General features: G+C 39.6%; 1 protein-coding gene across 9 annotated transcripts in view; it reads left to right on the top strand.

The window, feature by feature from the left end:
* The window catches only part of ESRP1 (epithelial splicing regulatory protein 1), a 57929-nt gene extending 43866 nt beyond the window's left edge, over window positions 1-14063 (top strand). For 5 of the 9 annotated variants that reach the window (XM_073892972.1, XM_073892974.1, XM_025870847.2 and 2 more), the window contains 3 exons: window positions 3708-3858; window positions 7962-8071; window positions 12563-14063. In XM_073892972.1, the coding sequence (XP_073749073.1) occupies window positions 3708-3858; window positions 7962-8036 (226 nt within the window). In that variant the 3' untranslated portion in view covers window positions 8037-8071; window positions 12563-14063. The remainder of the gene's footprint in view (window positions 1-3707; window positions 3859-7961; window positions 8072-12562) is intronic. The other 4 variants (XM_073892976.1, XM_025870848.2, XM_073892977.1 and 1 more) reach the window with 3 other exon arrangements.
* The last annotated feature ends 3983 nt before the right edge of the window (window positions 14064-18046 follow it).

Below are 18046 nucleotides of genomic sequence, written 5' to 3' on the forward strand. Positions count from 1 at the left end.
AACCCTGGGATCATGATCTGAGCCGAAGGCAGACGCCTAATGACTGAGCCACCCAGGCGTCCCTTGATGGTGTTCTTTAAAGCACAAAGTTTGAAATTGTGATGAAGTCCAGTTTATCAGTGTCTCATTTTCTCATTTATAGTTCTATTGTAATATATAACCCAAGGTTGTGGAGATTTACTACATATTCTTTTTTTTTTTTAAGATTTTATTTATTTGAGAGAGAGAAAGAGCACATGGGGGGGGGGGGTCAGAGGGAGAAGCAGACTCCCCGCCGGGCAGGGAGCCCGATGCGGGACTTGATCCAGGGACTCTAGGTTCATGACCTGAGCCGAAGGCAATCGCTTAACCAACTGAGCCACCCAGGCGCGCTTTACTACATATTTTTGTAAGAGTTTTGTAATTTTAGCTCTTATATTTAGGTATCTTCAACTTGGATTAATTTTTTTTATATAGTGTGAGATAGAGGTCTCAATTCATTCTTTTGCATGTGGATATTACATTATTCCAGCACTATTTTTGGAAAGACAACAGGCATATCTTGTTTTATTGTGCTTTGCTTTACTGCACTTTGTAGATACTGGGTTTTTTACAAATTGAAGGTTTATGGCAATCCTGCACCATCTTTTTCACAGCATTTACTTCATTTCTCTGTTGCATTTTGGCAGTTTTTGAAATATTTCATAGTATTTTGTTATGATCTGTGATCAGTAATTATAACTAGCTGAAACTTCAAGTGGTACTTTGCATTTTTTAGCAATAAAGTATTTTCAAGATATTTCCACTGTGTTTTTTAGGCCTAAAGCTGTTGCACACTTAAGACATTACAGTATAGTCTAGACAAAACATTGTGCACTGGGAAACCAGAAACTTCATTTGACTGGCTGTATTGTGATACTTTATTGCAGTGGTCTGGAAATCCACAACATCTCCCAGGGTTTGCTTTTACATTCTTTCCTCACTGAATTGTCTAGAACTCTTGTCAAAACTCGAATGAACCATAAATACAAGGGTTTATTTCTGGTTACTCAGTTGTATTCCGTTGATCATTACCTACCTTTATGGAAGTAACACACCGTCTTGATTACTGTAGTTTTATAGTAAGTTTTGAATTCAGCAAATGTAACTCCTGCTTTGTTCATTTTCAAGAGAGTGTGGCTCTTCTGAGTCCTTTGCATTTCCTTGTACGTTTTAGGTTCAGTTTTTTTTTATTCTTGTTAAAAAAAACAGTTGGAATTTTGATAGCTACTGAATTGAATCTTTAGGTGCATTTAGACAGTATTGTCATTTTAACAATATAAAGTCTTCTGTTTGTGAACATGGGCTGTCTTTCCCTGTATTTAGATTATCTTTTATTTTTAAGCAATGTCTTTTAGTTTTCAGTGTACAAGTCTAGCTATTCCTATGTTAATTTTTTTCCTAAGTGTTTTTTATGCTATGGTGAATGGAATTACTTTCTTATTGTCATTTGTGTTTTCACTGTAGGGTATAGAAATGAAATTGATCTATTTTATGTGTTGATCTTGTATATTAACTTTACTGAACTGGCTTTTTGATTTTAGTTTTTTTTAATAAATTATTTTCTACATAGGGGTTTACCTTGTCTACATCTTGTCATTTTTTATTTTATAAATTATTTTTGTTGATTCTTCAGTAATCTGAAAGACTTCGGTATTTAGGTTGTTAGAAAAATTCTTAGTCTCATGTCCTGTCAGATACACAATTGTTTAATTTTCCTTAATATGCCTTGTGTATAGCAGGAATCCTAATACAAAAAACAAGGATATGATTCCAAGTTTAGGCTTCATGAGACTGGGTGCTACCTTATAGATGCTGAACATAGTTGTCACTTAAAACCTTACATTTCCAGTTGGATAACTTTTTTCTATTTTGTCTTTGTATTTTGAATGTATTTGACACCTAGATTTAATTTATAGAAGATCTTTAGCCAAAGGACTAGACTGTCAGGACAGAGCATGGAAGTAAGTTGTATACTGTGGAAACAATCTGAGTCTCATAGTCAGTGTGGAAAGTCTAATAACTCAAATACACAGAGAAGGCTTGGTGGTCTTTGTGAATTAGGGTTAGTATCTATCAGGCATTTGACATGAGCAAAATACGGTCTTTGAATGAGTGAATGGTGGTTGAAAAATCTGGGTGGTTCTTCTGGTTTGTTGAAGAGCTAACTGGTTGTGTGACCTTTGGGAAATTATTTAACTCTTGGTTTCTGTTTCTACATCTGTAAAAATAGGAGGTGTGTCTGAGTGATGGCTAAATTTCTGCTCAGGTGTAAAGTTCAGCATTCCCTCTGACTCTGCTCTCCTAGTTGCACATAGATTGACTGTTAGCCTCTAATAAATAGGCTCTCCTCATACAAAGTTGTAAACATCTCGCAAATGACTCATGCAAACAAGTTGAGGATCACTGCTTTATAGATTTAAAAGGTTAAGGGCGGCTTGATGTCAAGTAATATTTTCAGGCTCTAATATTTAAAAAATGATGAAATGGAATGATGGTTATGGAAATAACATAAATTACTTCATTTTATGGTTTATGGAGTAATTTGGTATGTTATATCATTGAATCTGAAGAACAGTTCTGTGAAACTAAGAAGGTGCTATTATCCCCGTTTTGCAAATGATGAAATTGAAGTTCAGAGAAATTAAGTGACTTGCTCAAAGTTAATGTGCTAATAAAAAAAGTGGAATCTGGAACTATATGCACATCTGGCACCATTCCTATTAACCCATCAGTTAGGATTATGTAGGAGAAATAATCTCAAAGATTTTTAGTCCCTTCCATTATGTGTTTACTTGTCTTTGAAATTGGATAATTACCTAGATTTATAAGATTTAATAATCTAAAGCTGTGGGTCTTTATTGCCTTTAAGGTAATAAGGTCCTTTCCCCTGTATATTTGCAGTTACGGCTATCTGGCCACTAATTGTAATGGAAAACAGATTGGGTGGGGTACAGGATGAAACTAATTTCATAATATGGTAATCACTTGAGTTGCCACATGAAGAATGATTATGTATTCACCTGGCTTGTTCTCCTTGGAGGTAATTGCTGCAGATACGCAAGAGGACACAAGCATCAATTTTCCCCTTGTGTTAATGGTGATTGATTTAATTTGTTATGTGTCCCTTCCAATTTACTTACTTCACTACCTTTTTTTCCAGTCAGGTTGGAAGAACTAACTCATGAGTGCTCTAGTACTTTGTGTTTTGTACAATTGCTTGTACATATGGGTAGAACAGTCTATTCTTTGGAGCAATAACTGGATACTTTCTGTCTCTGTGGCTATGGTTCCTAGGAATCCTTTGAATTCATGCCTTTTCATGCCTTACTATTCTGGTAACTAGCCAGTTAATCATCAATGAACTGGGCTTTGGAAGTGGTGCTTTGTGGTTGAGTGACTGTGAAGGTTTAATTCTCTCCTTCCTGTCCCTTTAAGAAACTCAGAACTGGATTTCTGGGGAAGCCTTGCACTTAACTCTATATTGACTGTTCTACTTTTCAACTTTTGACTTTTGTGGAAATGTGGGACAGATCAGCTATGGTGTTCTTACCTGTCTTGGGAGAGATAACTGAGAATTCTAAGAAAGATCATCTTGAGAATATGTTTCCTTAAATAACCAATGTTTTTAGAGTAAATATTGGACATTGTCTATTCCTATTGGTTTACTGTGCTTTCTCTCCCTTTAGCCCCCCAGGTTCGCCCAATAGTCTTGGCTACTTCCCTACAGCTGCTAATCTTAGCGGTGTCCCTCCACAGCCTGGCACGGTGGTCAGAATGCAGGGCCTGGCCTACAATACTGGAGTTAAGGAAATTCTTAACTTCTTCCAAGGTTACCAGGTCAGTAGCTTAAAGAAGAAAAATACACAGTGCCCTTATTACTTAAGTTGATTTGCCTGAAGAATGCAGCCAGGAAAGAAGCAGATTCTCTGAACCTCATGTGTACATGTGCTGATAGATTTGCTTACAGAGGCAAAAAGAACCAGAGGCAATGTCAGAGGGACTAGTCATGTGAGTGCTAACTTCAAACTCAGCCCTTTGACAAGATGAGGGCTTTTCTGTGCTGTTCTACTTGTGTCAACATAATCTGTTGGTGCTCTTTTTGAAAATCGGGCTACTTTGGGAAAGCTCTTCAGAGCACACAGCAGTGTGGGTCTTTTCATCCAGAATAGGGTTGGCTGCTAAGGAGTTTTCCTCAAATTAGTCAAATTCTTGACTAACAACAACAAAAATCTACTTAAACATGAAGTTTGAGTATTTTAAAAAGTGATTAGAGGCCTCTCTGCCTAACCTAGAAAAAAACAAAGGAGACTCAATGAATCTTTAGATGCTAACTTATTAAAATGAGCTGTAGGATAATTAGCCTTTTATGAAATGATCTGCTGTAATTCTTGTAAAACGAGTATTCAATCTTACCGGATTTTTCTACAACTGCCGGTGTCCATCAGTTGTTTTCTGGCTCAAGCTAAAAAATGAGATGTTTCTTGATAAGAGCTCTTTAACAGGAAGCAAAATCTCCTCAGTGCCATCACATCTGAACAATCTTTCTTTCCACAAATGACATAATTACCTAGAACCTGAATTCCTTTCCTGCAATGTCTAAAAATCCGTATCCTGAAGCTTTTTTATTGCATCAATAGGAAAAATTATCTTTCTTCTTGGAGCTGAACTTTGCTTGAGTCTCTAGAGTTGAAAAGTGTTTATAGACATAATTGTCAAATCCTAAAATAAGCCTTGAGCGTTTACAGTACAGCGTTGTCCAGGTTGTGCCTGCAGAGGCTGTTTTCGCTGTTAGAACGGGTTTACAAGCTTGATATCCATGAATCATGGAGGACTGTGGAGCTCAGCTAAAATGATCTCAGTGGAAATACCACAAACCCACCAAGTTACTGTAATGGTCTTATGGGCTTTTAACATAGAGTATTTTCTGGCAAATGAAGAAAATCTAATGAAGGTTGGACAAAAGTATCTTTTTGTTACTGCCTGGCTTAATGCCTATGTGGTGAGAGGAATTGAGGTGAATGACTTAGGCATCGTGATGTCGCATTAGGACCCTCTGCTTCCTGTGGAGGGTAACTGAAACTGCTGATAAGGCGGACTATTGGAGAGACTTTGCTTCTTCCTTAATCCATTATGCTGCCTCTTGGGAGCTCCTGCAGGACTAAACAAAGTTACTTTCTGAAGTTCATATGAGATTATGAAAGGAATAGAGAATTTTACTGAAGGCTATTGAAGAAATTGCTTAATGTGACCAAGATAAACATTTGAGTTTCAATATTTTCTTCCAATGTTTTCCAATTCTGGAAAGTTACAAGCAAAGTTTCAGGTTTTAGGGGTCAGCTGAATTAATTTTCTTTTTTGTTTTGACTAATCAACTTTTCACCTTCAACTGAATAGAGAAGTAAGTGATCATATACATAAATTGGTTATGACATTAAGCAAAATTGCTCTTATTGTGAAGAGTTCTATGGCTGGCTTTTATGGGTATTTATTCTACCAAAAACAAATAAGAGCAGTTATTTCTAGATTTATAGCTAAAAGATGGACATGCTTCAGAGTTGAGATCAAATAAGTTTGTAGCAGTTTATTTTCTAGTAGCTTCTTGGGAATCATTGAAGGTTAGAGTTATCTGGTATAATCAGAAGTAAGAAGATTGTGCAAAATTATTTCATCTCAAGGCATTTGGGCTTCATTCCTGAAGTGCTTGAGTTTATGAACTGGATCAACGAATTAGGATTATGTAGGAACCCGGGGTGCTTGGCTGGCTCAGTTGGTAGACCATGCTACTCTTGATCTCACGGTGGTGAGTTCAAGCCCCAGGTTGGGCCGAAAGCTTATACTTAAAGATTACATAGGAACCTCACCCAATAAGTATATCAAATTATTCCAATGTCTTTAGTAATTTCAGCTTTAAGGCAGTAACTGTGCATGCATCCGAAATCTTTTGTATCACATCACTCTTACGTAAAGGCTCATATTTTCTGTCTTTGAGAGTCCATGTCGCCTTTTTTTTTTTTTCTTTTTCCTGTACTCCATTATTTTGGTAATAGCCACTAGCTATAAGATTTCAGATTGTTTAGACATAGCCTTACTGTAAGAAAAAATCAGTGGAAGATGACTTAAAACTGTGTTCTCTTAAGTGTATTCTGTGTTTGTCTTTATTTACGGTGTATTTCTTGCTATTTTTTATCTAATGGGAGGTTTTCATTTGATTTCTGGTTATTTATGATTATTATATGGTTATGTAAGATATAATTTAAACAAATAGGTGGTAATAATTGGTTGAGTGAATGAAATCTTTTGATAGTTTCTGATTCTGCCTTTAAAAAATATCTTGAGGTAGGGGTGCCTGGGTGACTTAGTCGTTAAGCGTCTGCCTTCGGCTCAGGTCAGGATCCCAGGGTCCCTGGGATCGAGCCCACATCGGGCTCCCTGCTCTGCGGGAAGCCTGCTTCTCCCTCTCCCACTCCCCCTGCTTGTGTTCCCTCTCTCGCTGTGTCTCTCTCTGTCAAATAAGTAAATAAAATCTTTTAAAAAAATATCTTGAGGTAATAATGGCATATGTCATTTTCTATAAACATTATATTTAAATATAATTTTGGATGTATGTTTCTCCTACCCTTAGCAAAATTACTTGTACTGCAGTTTGTTTGTTTTTTTTAAGATTTTATTTATTTGTCAGGGAAAGAGAGAGAGCGCACAAGCAGGGGGAGTGGCAGGCAGAGAGAGAGGGAGAAGCAGACTCCCTGCTGAGCAGGGAGCCCATGCGGCGCTCGATCCCAGGACCCTGAGATCATGACCTGAGCCGAAGGCAGACGCTTAACCGACTGAGCCACCCAGGTGCCCCTTTGTACCACAATTTAATGTTTCTGTACTTCATACTTGGAGAGGGGGTGTGAAGCCAGAAAGGTCGAGGATTTACAAAGAAGGAAGAATTCTGATGGCCAAAGGAAAATGCAGGAAATGGATGCTGCTATCAAATCTGTAATTTTGTAGGGTCACCTGACTGGCTCAGTTGGAAGAGCATGTGACTCTTGATCTCGGGGTTGTGAGTTTGAACCCCACATTGGGTGTGGAGATTTTAAAATATATATGAAAAAGTCTATAATTTTATAAAGTTAAAGTGCCTGGGTTGGGTCCATTTTGATAAATGAGATTTATAGAATAAGAACAGACTATATCAAGACAAGCTACCATGAAAATATTTGGTCAGGAGAATGTCATTCTGGTTATGAAAATAAACCCGTATCTATATTTTAGTTGATGGGCCTCTTTTTCTGGACTGTCTGGTATCCTTTCATAATTCCTTTAACTTTATTTCCTCTTTGCTGGTATCCTTTCATAATTCCTTTAACTTTATTTGCTCTTTGCTTTACCATTTACTGTTAATGGGTTTGCATTTTCAATAGTGCTAGTTTTTGTTTCTTCTCAAAATACTCTAATCAGTATCTCTTTGGGCTTCTCACTGCTGATATTTTTACTTGCTGTCCTCCTGAGAGAATTAGGCTGATATTCCGAGTAACAGCTAATATTTAAAGTTCACAGAGTTGTTTGCAGAGGCTGGGCGTATTGTACAATACCTTGCAAATAGTTGGTACTCAACTCTTTCGCATCTAGTCACACCTGTGGTATCATGGAAACTGTACCCTTAGCAAGATCTGAAAGGTTTGGTGTTTATCGTGTTAGGGTATTCTTTTCTTATCCCTATGTTCAATCGAACGAACTTCTTAAAAGGAAGTTTTATGGTATTTAGACATGTTAAGTAGAATGTGGCGACTTGGGATTTGTGGTTATGTATGTGGCTTATACCAGTGTTTTAACTTGTTTCCCACAGTCTAAATATAGTATAATACTGTTAGTAGATCTATTCAGTTGAAATACTAATCATCCATAGTGGCAGTTTGTCCATCTTTTGATCCTGTTTGTTCTAACTTGCATTTTAGTATGCAGCCGATGATGGATTTGTACACACAAATGACCAGGCCAGGACTCTACCCAAAGAATGGGTTTGTATTTAAGGGCCCCACCAGTTAGACCATCCTCAGAAAAGAAGGTAAGGTACTATGATGTGAAAGCTAAAGCATAAAGTGTCAAACAAAAAGAGAGAGAATCTGAAAGTATTTTTTATGAGTTGGGTGAGAAGTTTCCCCTTTTCTTTAGTATGATGTAGGAGGGTCAGAAATCCTGGAAGAAATGGGAGACTGGAATTCAGTGTGTCACCCAAGGAGACAGTATCTAAGCAACATTTATGGATAATAGTTGTATGTTATTTTGGGCTCAAGGGAAAACTTTTCCATCTGGAAATCCATTTTGCTGTATTTCATGTGGAATGCAGGTTGGGTATGCTTTTTGTTTTTGTTTTAACTGTAGTAAAAATCACATAACAAAATCCATCATTTTAAGTCTACAATTCATTGACATTTAGTGTATTCACAACATGTGTAACCACCATTTCTATCTAGTTCCAAAACCTCATAATCACCCAAAGGAAACCCCATGCTCATTAAGCAGTATCTCTCCTATTTTCTTTCCCCATCGACCCTGGCACCCAGTATGCTTCCTGTCTGCATGGATTTGCCTATACTAGATATTTCATATAAATGGAATCCTACAGTATGTGACTCTTGTGACTGGCTGCTTTTCACTTCACGTGTTTTTGAGGTTCATCCTTGTTGTGGCATGTATCAGTACTTCATTCTGTTTTATGGCTGAATAATATTCCATTGTATGGATATGCCACATTTTGTTCATTTCTCTGATAGACACTTGGGCTGTTTCCACCTTCTTGCTATTGTAAATAGTGCTGAGATGAATATTTATGTACAAATCTTTGAGTACCTGTTTTTAATTCTCTTGGGCATGTATCTAGGAGTGGAATCACTGAGTCCTATGGTAATTCTATTGAGTTGGGTGTACTTTTTTCCCATTTTTTTTTTTCTTTAATAGTGGTAAGTATAGATAACATAAAATTAACCATTTTTAAGTGTATAGTTCAGTGGCATTAAGTACATTCACATTATTATGTAACCATCACCACCATCTAACTTCGTCTTCTCGAACTGGATCTCCCCTTTCCCTCTTCCCTCAGCCCCTGGCAACTACCTTTCTATTTCTGTTTCTATGCATTTGACTATTCTTGGTACCTCATAAATAACACAATATTTGTCTTTTCATGATTAGCTTATTTCTGTTAGCATAGTGTTTTTAAGGTTCATTGTCTAAATCTAGAGGGAAGGAACCCTGATAGTTTTTGAAAATAGTTTTTTAATTGGTAAACTTTTCTTAAAGGATACTGGCTTTCTGTGTGAGACTGCTTGTGAGAGAATGTATTGTGGGGACATGGTCAGGAATTGGTGTGGCTTAATTTCTTCATATTTTATTATTGAGTTTGCTGAAATTGGTTTCCTGGCATACCATCTTCAAATTTTGTTACCATTTTTATGGCTGCGGATCCTATGGGCCTTAACCATATGGATTCTAAATTGGAAAATGTGGTTACTAGTAGTAGAATGTTTACCTTGAAAAATGACAGTTGGGGTCTTACACTCTCCTTCTGAAGTTTTAGAAACCTCAGTTTTGGGGTGGAGGTGATGATTCTCTGCCATTTTCTGTGAGGTTTCAAGATCTCTTGGGTCCCAGAGAGCACCATGCCCAGATACTTTGCAGTGGGAAGTGGGGTATTTTCTAGTCTAGTTCACAGTAATGGGAGCACATTAATCTAGCCTTCTGATACTCTTTTTGGTCCATACTTTGTCATTTGAAATGTTCTTTATTTAACCTCTAAATGTTGTTTATGAATTTGATAAGCATACTATCTATATAGTAAAATGAATATATTGAATTAGAAATGAAACTTTTTGCCATTACATTAGAAATACCCTAAATTGAGTATAACCATTACTCACCTTTGATTCTGTCTTGTGCTTGGGGTCATGACAGAATAGCAAATCAGGTGCTCTGTTAAAACCCGGATTTTTGGGACGCCTGGGTGGCTCAGTCGGTTAAGCATATGCCTTTGGCTTAGGTCATGATCCCAGGGTCCTGGGATCGAGTCCCACATTGGGCTTCTTCCTCAGCAAGGAGCCTGCTTCTCCCTCTGCCTGCAACTCCCCCTACTTGTACTTGCTCTCTCTCTCTCTCTCTCTCTGACAAATAAATTTTATTTATTTACTTGACAGAGAGACACAGCGAGAGAGGGAACACAAGCAGGGGGAGTGGGAGAGGGAGAAGCAGGCTTCCCGCTGAGCAGGGAGCCTGATGCAGGGCTCCATCCCAGGACCCTGAGATCATGACCTGAGCTGAAGGCGATGCTTAACCACTGAACCACCCAGGCGCCCCTAAATAAAATCTTAAAAAAAAAAAATTTTTTTTTGCATTTTATTCTAATATCAGATTAATCTGCTTTTATATTGAGAATTATAAAAAATTTACATGGGGTATTTTGTGAAACACTTGGCATAAGTCATAAGTTATTTAATGATTTCAGCAACTCTGGGAGGTAAGGATCACAAAAGTATTGTGTGCTCATTTTAAAGAATTTGGAACATATAGACAGGTACAAAGAAGTCTAATAATTCCATCCTCCAGAAATAACCACAACGAATATTTCCTTTCAGCTTTTTTGTATGCCCTCATGCAGTTTGGACCTAGTTTCTTTTCCCCTTAACCTTGTAGTATGACTATTGTTTTCAACTCATCTATATTAATAATCAGATTTATCATCACCAGTCATCTCTTACACCAATAGAGTGCCTTATGCTCTTAAACATTTTATACCTCCAGTGCCTCTTGAGTCTTATCACAGCACTGTGAGGTATCGGGGCGGGTGCCCCATGGTTCCATATGACAGATGAGGAAGTGAAACCCAGGAGGCTGGGTAACTTTCAGAGTCATACATCTTATGACCAAGCTGACCAAAAGATCCATCACTTCTAGTTTCAGTCTTGGTACTCTTTTTCATTGAGCAAATAAGAGCATGGCAGAGTAAGTACTCGTAGTCGGCTGAACGGCGGTCCCAAATATATATCCATGTCCCAATCCCTGGAACCTGTGACTGTTACCTTATCTGGCAAAAATGTAAATTAAGGATCTTCAGAGAAGGAATTTATCCTGCATTATCTGGGTGGGCCCTTAATGCAAGAGGCAGAAGGAGAATGGGCAGATAAAGGAGAAGAGGGGGCAGTACAACCATGGAGGCAGAGACTGGGATGATGCAGACATAAGCCAAAAAGCACCTGCAGCCATCAGAAGGTGGAAGAGGCAAAGAATGTTCCCAAGAGCCTCTGGAGGGTATGCATCCTGGCTGATAACCTTGATTTCTGACTTTTGGCTGTCAGAATTGTGAGAGAATAAGTTTCTGTTGTTTTAAGTCACCAAATTGTAGTAATTTTTTAAAAAAGATTTTATTTGTTAGAGAACACAAGCGGGGGGCGGGGGAGGAGGAGTGGCAGACAGTGGGACAAGCAGGCTCCCTGCTCTGTTTAACCAACTGCCACCCAGGCATCCCATAGTAATTTTTAAAAAAGACTTGTTTGTTTGAGCGAGAGAGAGAACGCGCTCTTGCGGGCATGAGCAGGGAAAGCAGGAGAGGGAGAGAGGATCTCCAGCAGATTCCCTGCGGAGCATGGAGCCCAAGTGTGTTGTATAAGTGAAATAGCATAGTGGAACCAATCTGTGTTCAAATTCTGGACTTGCTGATTACTGGTTTAATTGCTCTATGCCTCCATTTCCCCATCTGCCTAATGGGGATGACATGGTAATCTTATAGGGTGGTTGTGTGGATAAATGAATTAATCCACATAAAGGTTGTTAATCAGCAACTCACATGTAGAGTTCATGTTTCCTATAATGTCATGCCTCATTGCCTTTTTTTTTTTTTTTTTAAGATTTTATTTATTTATTTGACAGAGAGGGGCAGCGAGAGAGGGAACACAAGCCGGGGGCGGGGGGTGGGAGAGGGAGAAGCAGGCTCCCCGCTGAGCAGGGAGCCCGATGCGGGGCTCGATCCCGGGACCCTGGGATCATGACCTGAGCCGAAGGCAGATGCTCAATGGACTGAGCCACCCAGGCGCCCCGCCTCATTGCTGCTTATTCAAATATTTTTGTTTCACATTATTTGAAATTTCTTATATTAGAATTTAATTTTTAAAAATTGTCAATGGTTTTAATAGTAGTATCGAGCCTCTAATATCAGAAGAATGCTGTGGTAACTTGGGAACCCAGACTGAGGAATGTCTGTGTGCGTATAGACGTTGTAAAATGGTCTCTCCACAAAGGAGCTGAGTGAAGTATGGAGGTGAAAACATACACATTATCATGCATGGTAATACATAGGGTAGGGAGTTGTGGAAATTCCAGTTATCACAAACTTCACTTACCAGCACTGTACTCTGAGAACTTGCCTTGTGAATGCCAGCTATGTATAAAATAAAAATTTGGACTACCTAAGGCTTTTTTTTAAGACCTTGTGTCATTCAAAATAATTTTTTATAGCTCCCAATAATTGAAAAATTTGGAGACTATAATATTTCATTTTTTTTTTCAGTGTTTGAAAGATGTATGGTGATCCTGAAACCGTCAGATATGACAACTTCTAGCAACTTCAGGGGAAGTTTGTCTATACTCAGGCTGCAGTATTCTCGGCAAACATGATTGGACAGTGGGCTTTTGCCCTATCTTTTGGTATAGAGTAAAAAATTTGAGCCAGTGAAGCCAAATCCTTGTAGCAAGCAGCATGCCTGGCTCCTTGCTGATTGCAAATAGGCATTTAAAATGTGAATTTGAAATCGGGTGACTCCATTACTTCCAGCTAACATGGCATCATTGGTGTTTCCTAAGTTTTAAGTCTTGGACAAAAAAAATACTAGTGTCTACCATCTCCATCAAGAACTCTGTTGTGGAAGCTTCATTTGTGCGTTTCCATTTTTCATTCTCCATCTCCCTGTCTTCTGCACAAGTGTGCCCTCTCACTAAGTAATTCAAGAATAAGGTCTTAGAATCCTTAAGTCACAAACTTAAATAAAAATCGTATTTTCCCACTCTCTTGGCCCTCATGATGTCTTAAGAGTTAAACCAATGAAACTGCCTTTTAAAACACCTTGGGATAAATCAGAAGACCTCACGCACCCACCATCAAACACTCCTAGCTTCAAAGTTCCATCTTTTTTTCTCAGCAGGTACCATTGTAAATAAAAATGAACTAGGGGCCAAAATGCAAAACCAAAAATGAAGCAGCTATGTATAGTTAGTAATTTCTAGTTTAAACTGTAACTGAACATTGTGGCTTCATATGTATTATTTTATATTGTACTTTTCCCATTACTGATGGTTTGGACTTTAATAAGAGAAATTCCATAGTTTTTAATATCGAAAATGAGAGTATTTGAAGTGTATTCTAGAAAGCAAGATACTAACTGAAGTGAATGCTTGTATATATTAAGATAGAGCCTTAAATTTTTCTCTCTAATGCCTTAACTGTCAAATAATTAAGACTTTTGAAAGCCTAGGATTGTAGTCAGCATGCTGGACCAAGCGGTAGACACTAAAGCCGTTATAGCAGGTACTGATACTGTCAGTGTTCAGCACTGTGTGTTTAGCTGTGTTTATGCTAAAAAGTGCAATATTAGACACTAGCTAGTTAGTACGGCTGTCTCCTACAACTCCAGAGAGGAAAACAGGATTTGATAAAGTGCACACGTGTCTTTAAGGTACCCCTGTTGTCCTTGGTTTGGATGCAATGCTCTGCAGATTCCTGTGGCTGCTATTTTTATTTCCTTTGCGTTACTTTGATTAACACCTTGAACGGAGAGCCAAACATTCCCTCTTCCCGGGACCAGCCACGGCCCTCTAACTGCAGTAGGAAAAAAACCAAATACCATTTGGTGTGAAAATTGGTGACACCTGGCACTTAAGATCAGAAAAAGAGTTGTTTATACTTGATGCCTTAAGATGCTGTCTGCCCAAAGCTCTGAAAGACTTTAAGAAAGTAATACCACACTACTGAGTTTTCGTAGAATTGTTACATTTGATAATAAAACCCACCTGTTTAATCTCAAAGTGTGTGTGCTTTTTTTTATTCCTGGAAGAGTTGGGGTCATGGCGGGAGGGCATGGGTAAGCCATCTTTTTCCGAGGTGGTAGGGTTTTTTCTGTTTGCCATAAGGATTTGTAAAAGCCACCAAGGATAAATGCACTCCAGATATAGTTCAAACAACCACACTTTTTTTTAAGATTGATTTATTTGACAGAGCACAAGCAGGGGGAGTGGCAGGCAGAGGGGGAAGCAGGCTAACTGCTGAGCAGAGAGCCCGATGTGGGGCTTGATCCCAGGACCCTGAGATCATGACCTGAGTCAAAGGCAGACGCTTACCCAACTGAGCCACCCAGGTGCCCCCAAACAACCATCCTTTAAAAACATAAATCACTGAAACTTTGATTTTGAAACGTTTAACTGTTAAAGCAGTCAGATCATTTTGTCCTTGCATTTTATTACTGGTGCTCTACTTGACAATTTAAAAACCTAATGTAAGCCACAGAAAACTAAGAAGACGTAGCACTTTGTTTCTGAACCCCACACAGTCCTTTATTCCAATTACTCTTTCTTTGCCCATATGGAGTTGTGCAATATTCTCAAATCCAAATTCTTTCCAGTCTTCAGGCTACAGTCAAGTCTTGGCTGAGGTCTGCTATTTCAGAACTGTTGTGTATTGTCAGGATCACTTGACATACATAATCTTGTTACAGAGCTCAAGTGTATCAATTCTGAATTTAGATTACAACCTCACGGCAGGAAGTATACCTGTATTTCCCTCTGTCTAGCATATTTCCGTTCACTCTGCCCTTGTGAAGCATTCACAGGATAGGAAGTTTAGTTCACCTGGAAAGTTTTTCAGTCCCGGCGATTGCCAATGTCATTTAAAAAAATGGAGTCATTGCTTTCAGGTTTGTACTTCACCTTTGGGTGTCTCTGCCATCATCCACAAGGAGGTGGCAGAGTTCTCTAGGCAAGCTGAGATTCTGATCCACATTCTCTTGTCTCTGGCAGGCTTTTAACATTGCCCAGTCTATTCCCTGCCTTAACCAAAATGTTGCCTGTGCTAAACTTGTTTTTCTATTTACCTCCCTGAGATAGCACACATGTAGCTGATATTCCCATGGCAGATAAAAAATAGGATGTGGAGTAAGGGAAGGAAGAAAAAATGAGCACAAAGAAGACCAGAATATGTAAAAGACCTTAAAGGTCCATCTCTTAGGTTTATAGCTGATTACACAATTTCTCATCTCCCTACTTTCCCCAGCTATTGGGGACATAAAAGTAGAATGATGAACACTGCACCCTTTACCCAGCTTCAACAATGATGAACTCCAGGCCCATCTTGCTTTATATCCCTTTCCATTTTCCCCATTGTATTATTTTGAAGCAAATCCTTTGGGTCAAGTCTAAAATGGATCCTCCAAGGTGCTTGGCTGGCTCAGTAGGAAGAGCGTGGGACTCTTGATCTTGCGGTCGTGAGTTCGAGTCTCATTTTGGGTAGACGTTACTAAATAAATGGGCACCTGGGTGGCTCAGTCGTTAAGCGTCTTCCTTCGGCTCAAGTCATGATCCCAAGGTCCTGGGATTGAGCCCTACATCGGGGTCCCTGCTCCGCGGGAAGCCTGCTTTTCTTCTCCCTCTCCCACTCCCCCTGCTTGTGTTCCCTTTCTCTCTGTCAAATAAATAAAATCTTTAAAAAAATATTGATCTCCAAATTTAAAATTAAGCCACTGTAGGAGGTGATGTTCTTGAGAAGAGTAGAAGAATAGAACTGAACTGGTTGGCGGGTTGGGGGGGCCCGCCTGGATGGCTCAGTTGGTTAAGCGACTGCCTTCGGCTCAGGTCATGATCCTGGAGTCCCGGGATCGAGTCCCACTACGGGCTGGAGTCTGTCTCTCCCTCTGACCCTCCCCCCTCTCATGCGCTCTCTCTCATTCTCTCTCTCAAATAAATAAATAAAATCTTAAAAAAAAAAACGGGTGGGGATGCCTGGGTGGCACAGTTGGTTAAGTGTCTGACTTAGGCTCAGGTCATGATCTTGGGGTCTGGGATCAAGACTTGTGTGGAGCCCCATGCAGAGTCCTGTGTCAGGCTCTGTGCTCAGTGGAGTTGGCTTCCCCCTCTCCTTCTGCCCCTGCCCCTGCCCCTGCTCATGCACGCGCTCTCTCTCTCTCAAAGAGATAAATAAAATCTTAAAAAAAAACAAAAACAAAAACTGGGGATGCCCGAGTGGCTCAGTTGGTTAAGCCTCTGCCTTCTGCTCAGGTCATGATCCCAGGACCCTGGGATGGAGCCCCACATTGGACTTCTTGCTCAGCGGGGAGCCTGCTTCTCCTCTGCCTGCTGCTCCCCCTGCTTGTGCGCTCTCTCTCTCTCTCTCCGTCTCTGACAAATAAATAAACTTTGAAGACCAGAAGGCCACCAGGATGAAATTTGGAAATAAGAGCACTGAGTGGGAGCCTTAAGGAGAAAACCGTTTTTCTACATTTTTACTGCTTCGTTTGTGTTGAGTGAGATAGTAAAAGCCAAGATACCAAAGTGTTGGCCTAGGGAAAAAAGGTTCAGAAGCAAATTACTTGACTTGCCCCAATCTCAGACCTAAATTTTGTCCTTATTTCATTGTAGTTCAACACAATTCCATTATATGGGATGTGGAGGGATATTTGGAGCCAAAAACCAAGCTGGAACTCATTACATGGGAAGAATATACTGTAAACTACAACAAAACAAGCACTGAGAATGTGTATGTCCAACAATAATAAGCATTATATTGGTTAAATGAATCTTCATAACAACCTATTATAGTAGGTACTGCTATTATGATAGACTAGGAAATGGTCAAGTAAAACTTCACATTGCACAGAAAGTAAAGGAAGGGATGTGGAAAATTAGATTTGGAGACTGGATGACGTGGTTAATACTCTCATAGCTGCTCCCTTATCCGCTTTGGCTCTTTTTCCGAGCCCAGCACAAATACCTTTCGTTGTTTATAGTGTCACAAAGTTGGGCTCCAGAGTATTCCTTGAGTCTGCCTTTCTACTTTATTGCCAGCATGCCACTAATTCAGCACCTGAATTATTCAGTAGCTGCATATTGTTGCTGTTCTGAAAGTGAATGTAGATAAATGAGTAACAAAGCTTCTGGTTACACACTTGAATTTGAGGCAGTGTTTTATAACCGCAACCTGTATGATAGTAGAATTAAACACCAAAAACAGGGGTGCCTGGGTGGCTCAGTTGGTTAGTGTCTGGCTTCCACTCAGGTCGTGATCCCAGGATTCGATGCTCTGCGGGAAGCCTGCTTCTCCCCCTCCCACTGCTGCTCCCCCTGCTTGTACTCTGTCAAATAAGTAAATAAATAAAATATTTAAACACCAAAAACGGGTGCCTGGGTAGCTCAGTCATTAAGCATCTGCCTTCAGCTCAGGTCATGATCCCAGGGTCCTTGGATCGAGCCCGGCATCGGGCTCCCTGCTCTGTGGGAGGCCTGCTTCTCCCTCTTCCACTCCTCTGCTTGTGTTCCCTCTCTCTGTGTGTCAAATGAGTAAATAAAATCTTTAAAAAAAAAAAAACACCAAAAACACATTTTAAAAAATTAATGGAGGGGCGCCTGGGTGGCTCAGTTGGTTAAGTGTCCAACTCTTGATTTTGGCTCAGGTCATGATCTCATGGATTGTGAGATTGAGCCCCAAGATGGGCTCTGTGCTGAGCGTGGAGTCTGCTTGAGATTCTCTCTCCCTCTCTCTCTCTAAAATAAATAAAAAATTTTAAAATTTTTAAAAAAATCAATGTGGGGGTGCTTGAGTGGCTCAGTCGTTAAGCGTCTGCCTTCAGCTCAGGTCATGATCCCGGGGTCCTGGGATCAAGCCCCACATCGGGCTCCCTGCTCTGCGGGAAGCCTGCTTCTCCCTCTCCCACTCCCCCTGCTTGTGTTCTCTCTCTCGCTGTCTCTCTCTGTCAAATAAATAAATAAAATCCTTTTTAAAAAGTCAATGTGA

The sequence above is a fragment of the Callorhinus ursinus genome, unplaced genomic scaffold, assembly GCF_003265705.2.
Source record: "Callorhinus ursinus isolate GAN/ISIS: 27379988/994484 unplaced genomic scaffold, GSC_fseal_2.0 scaffold5, whole genome shotgun sequence".
NCBI lineage: Eukaryota > Metazoa > Chordata > Mammalia > Carnivora > Otariidae > Callorhinus > Callorhinus ursinus.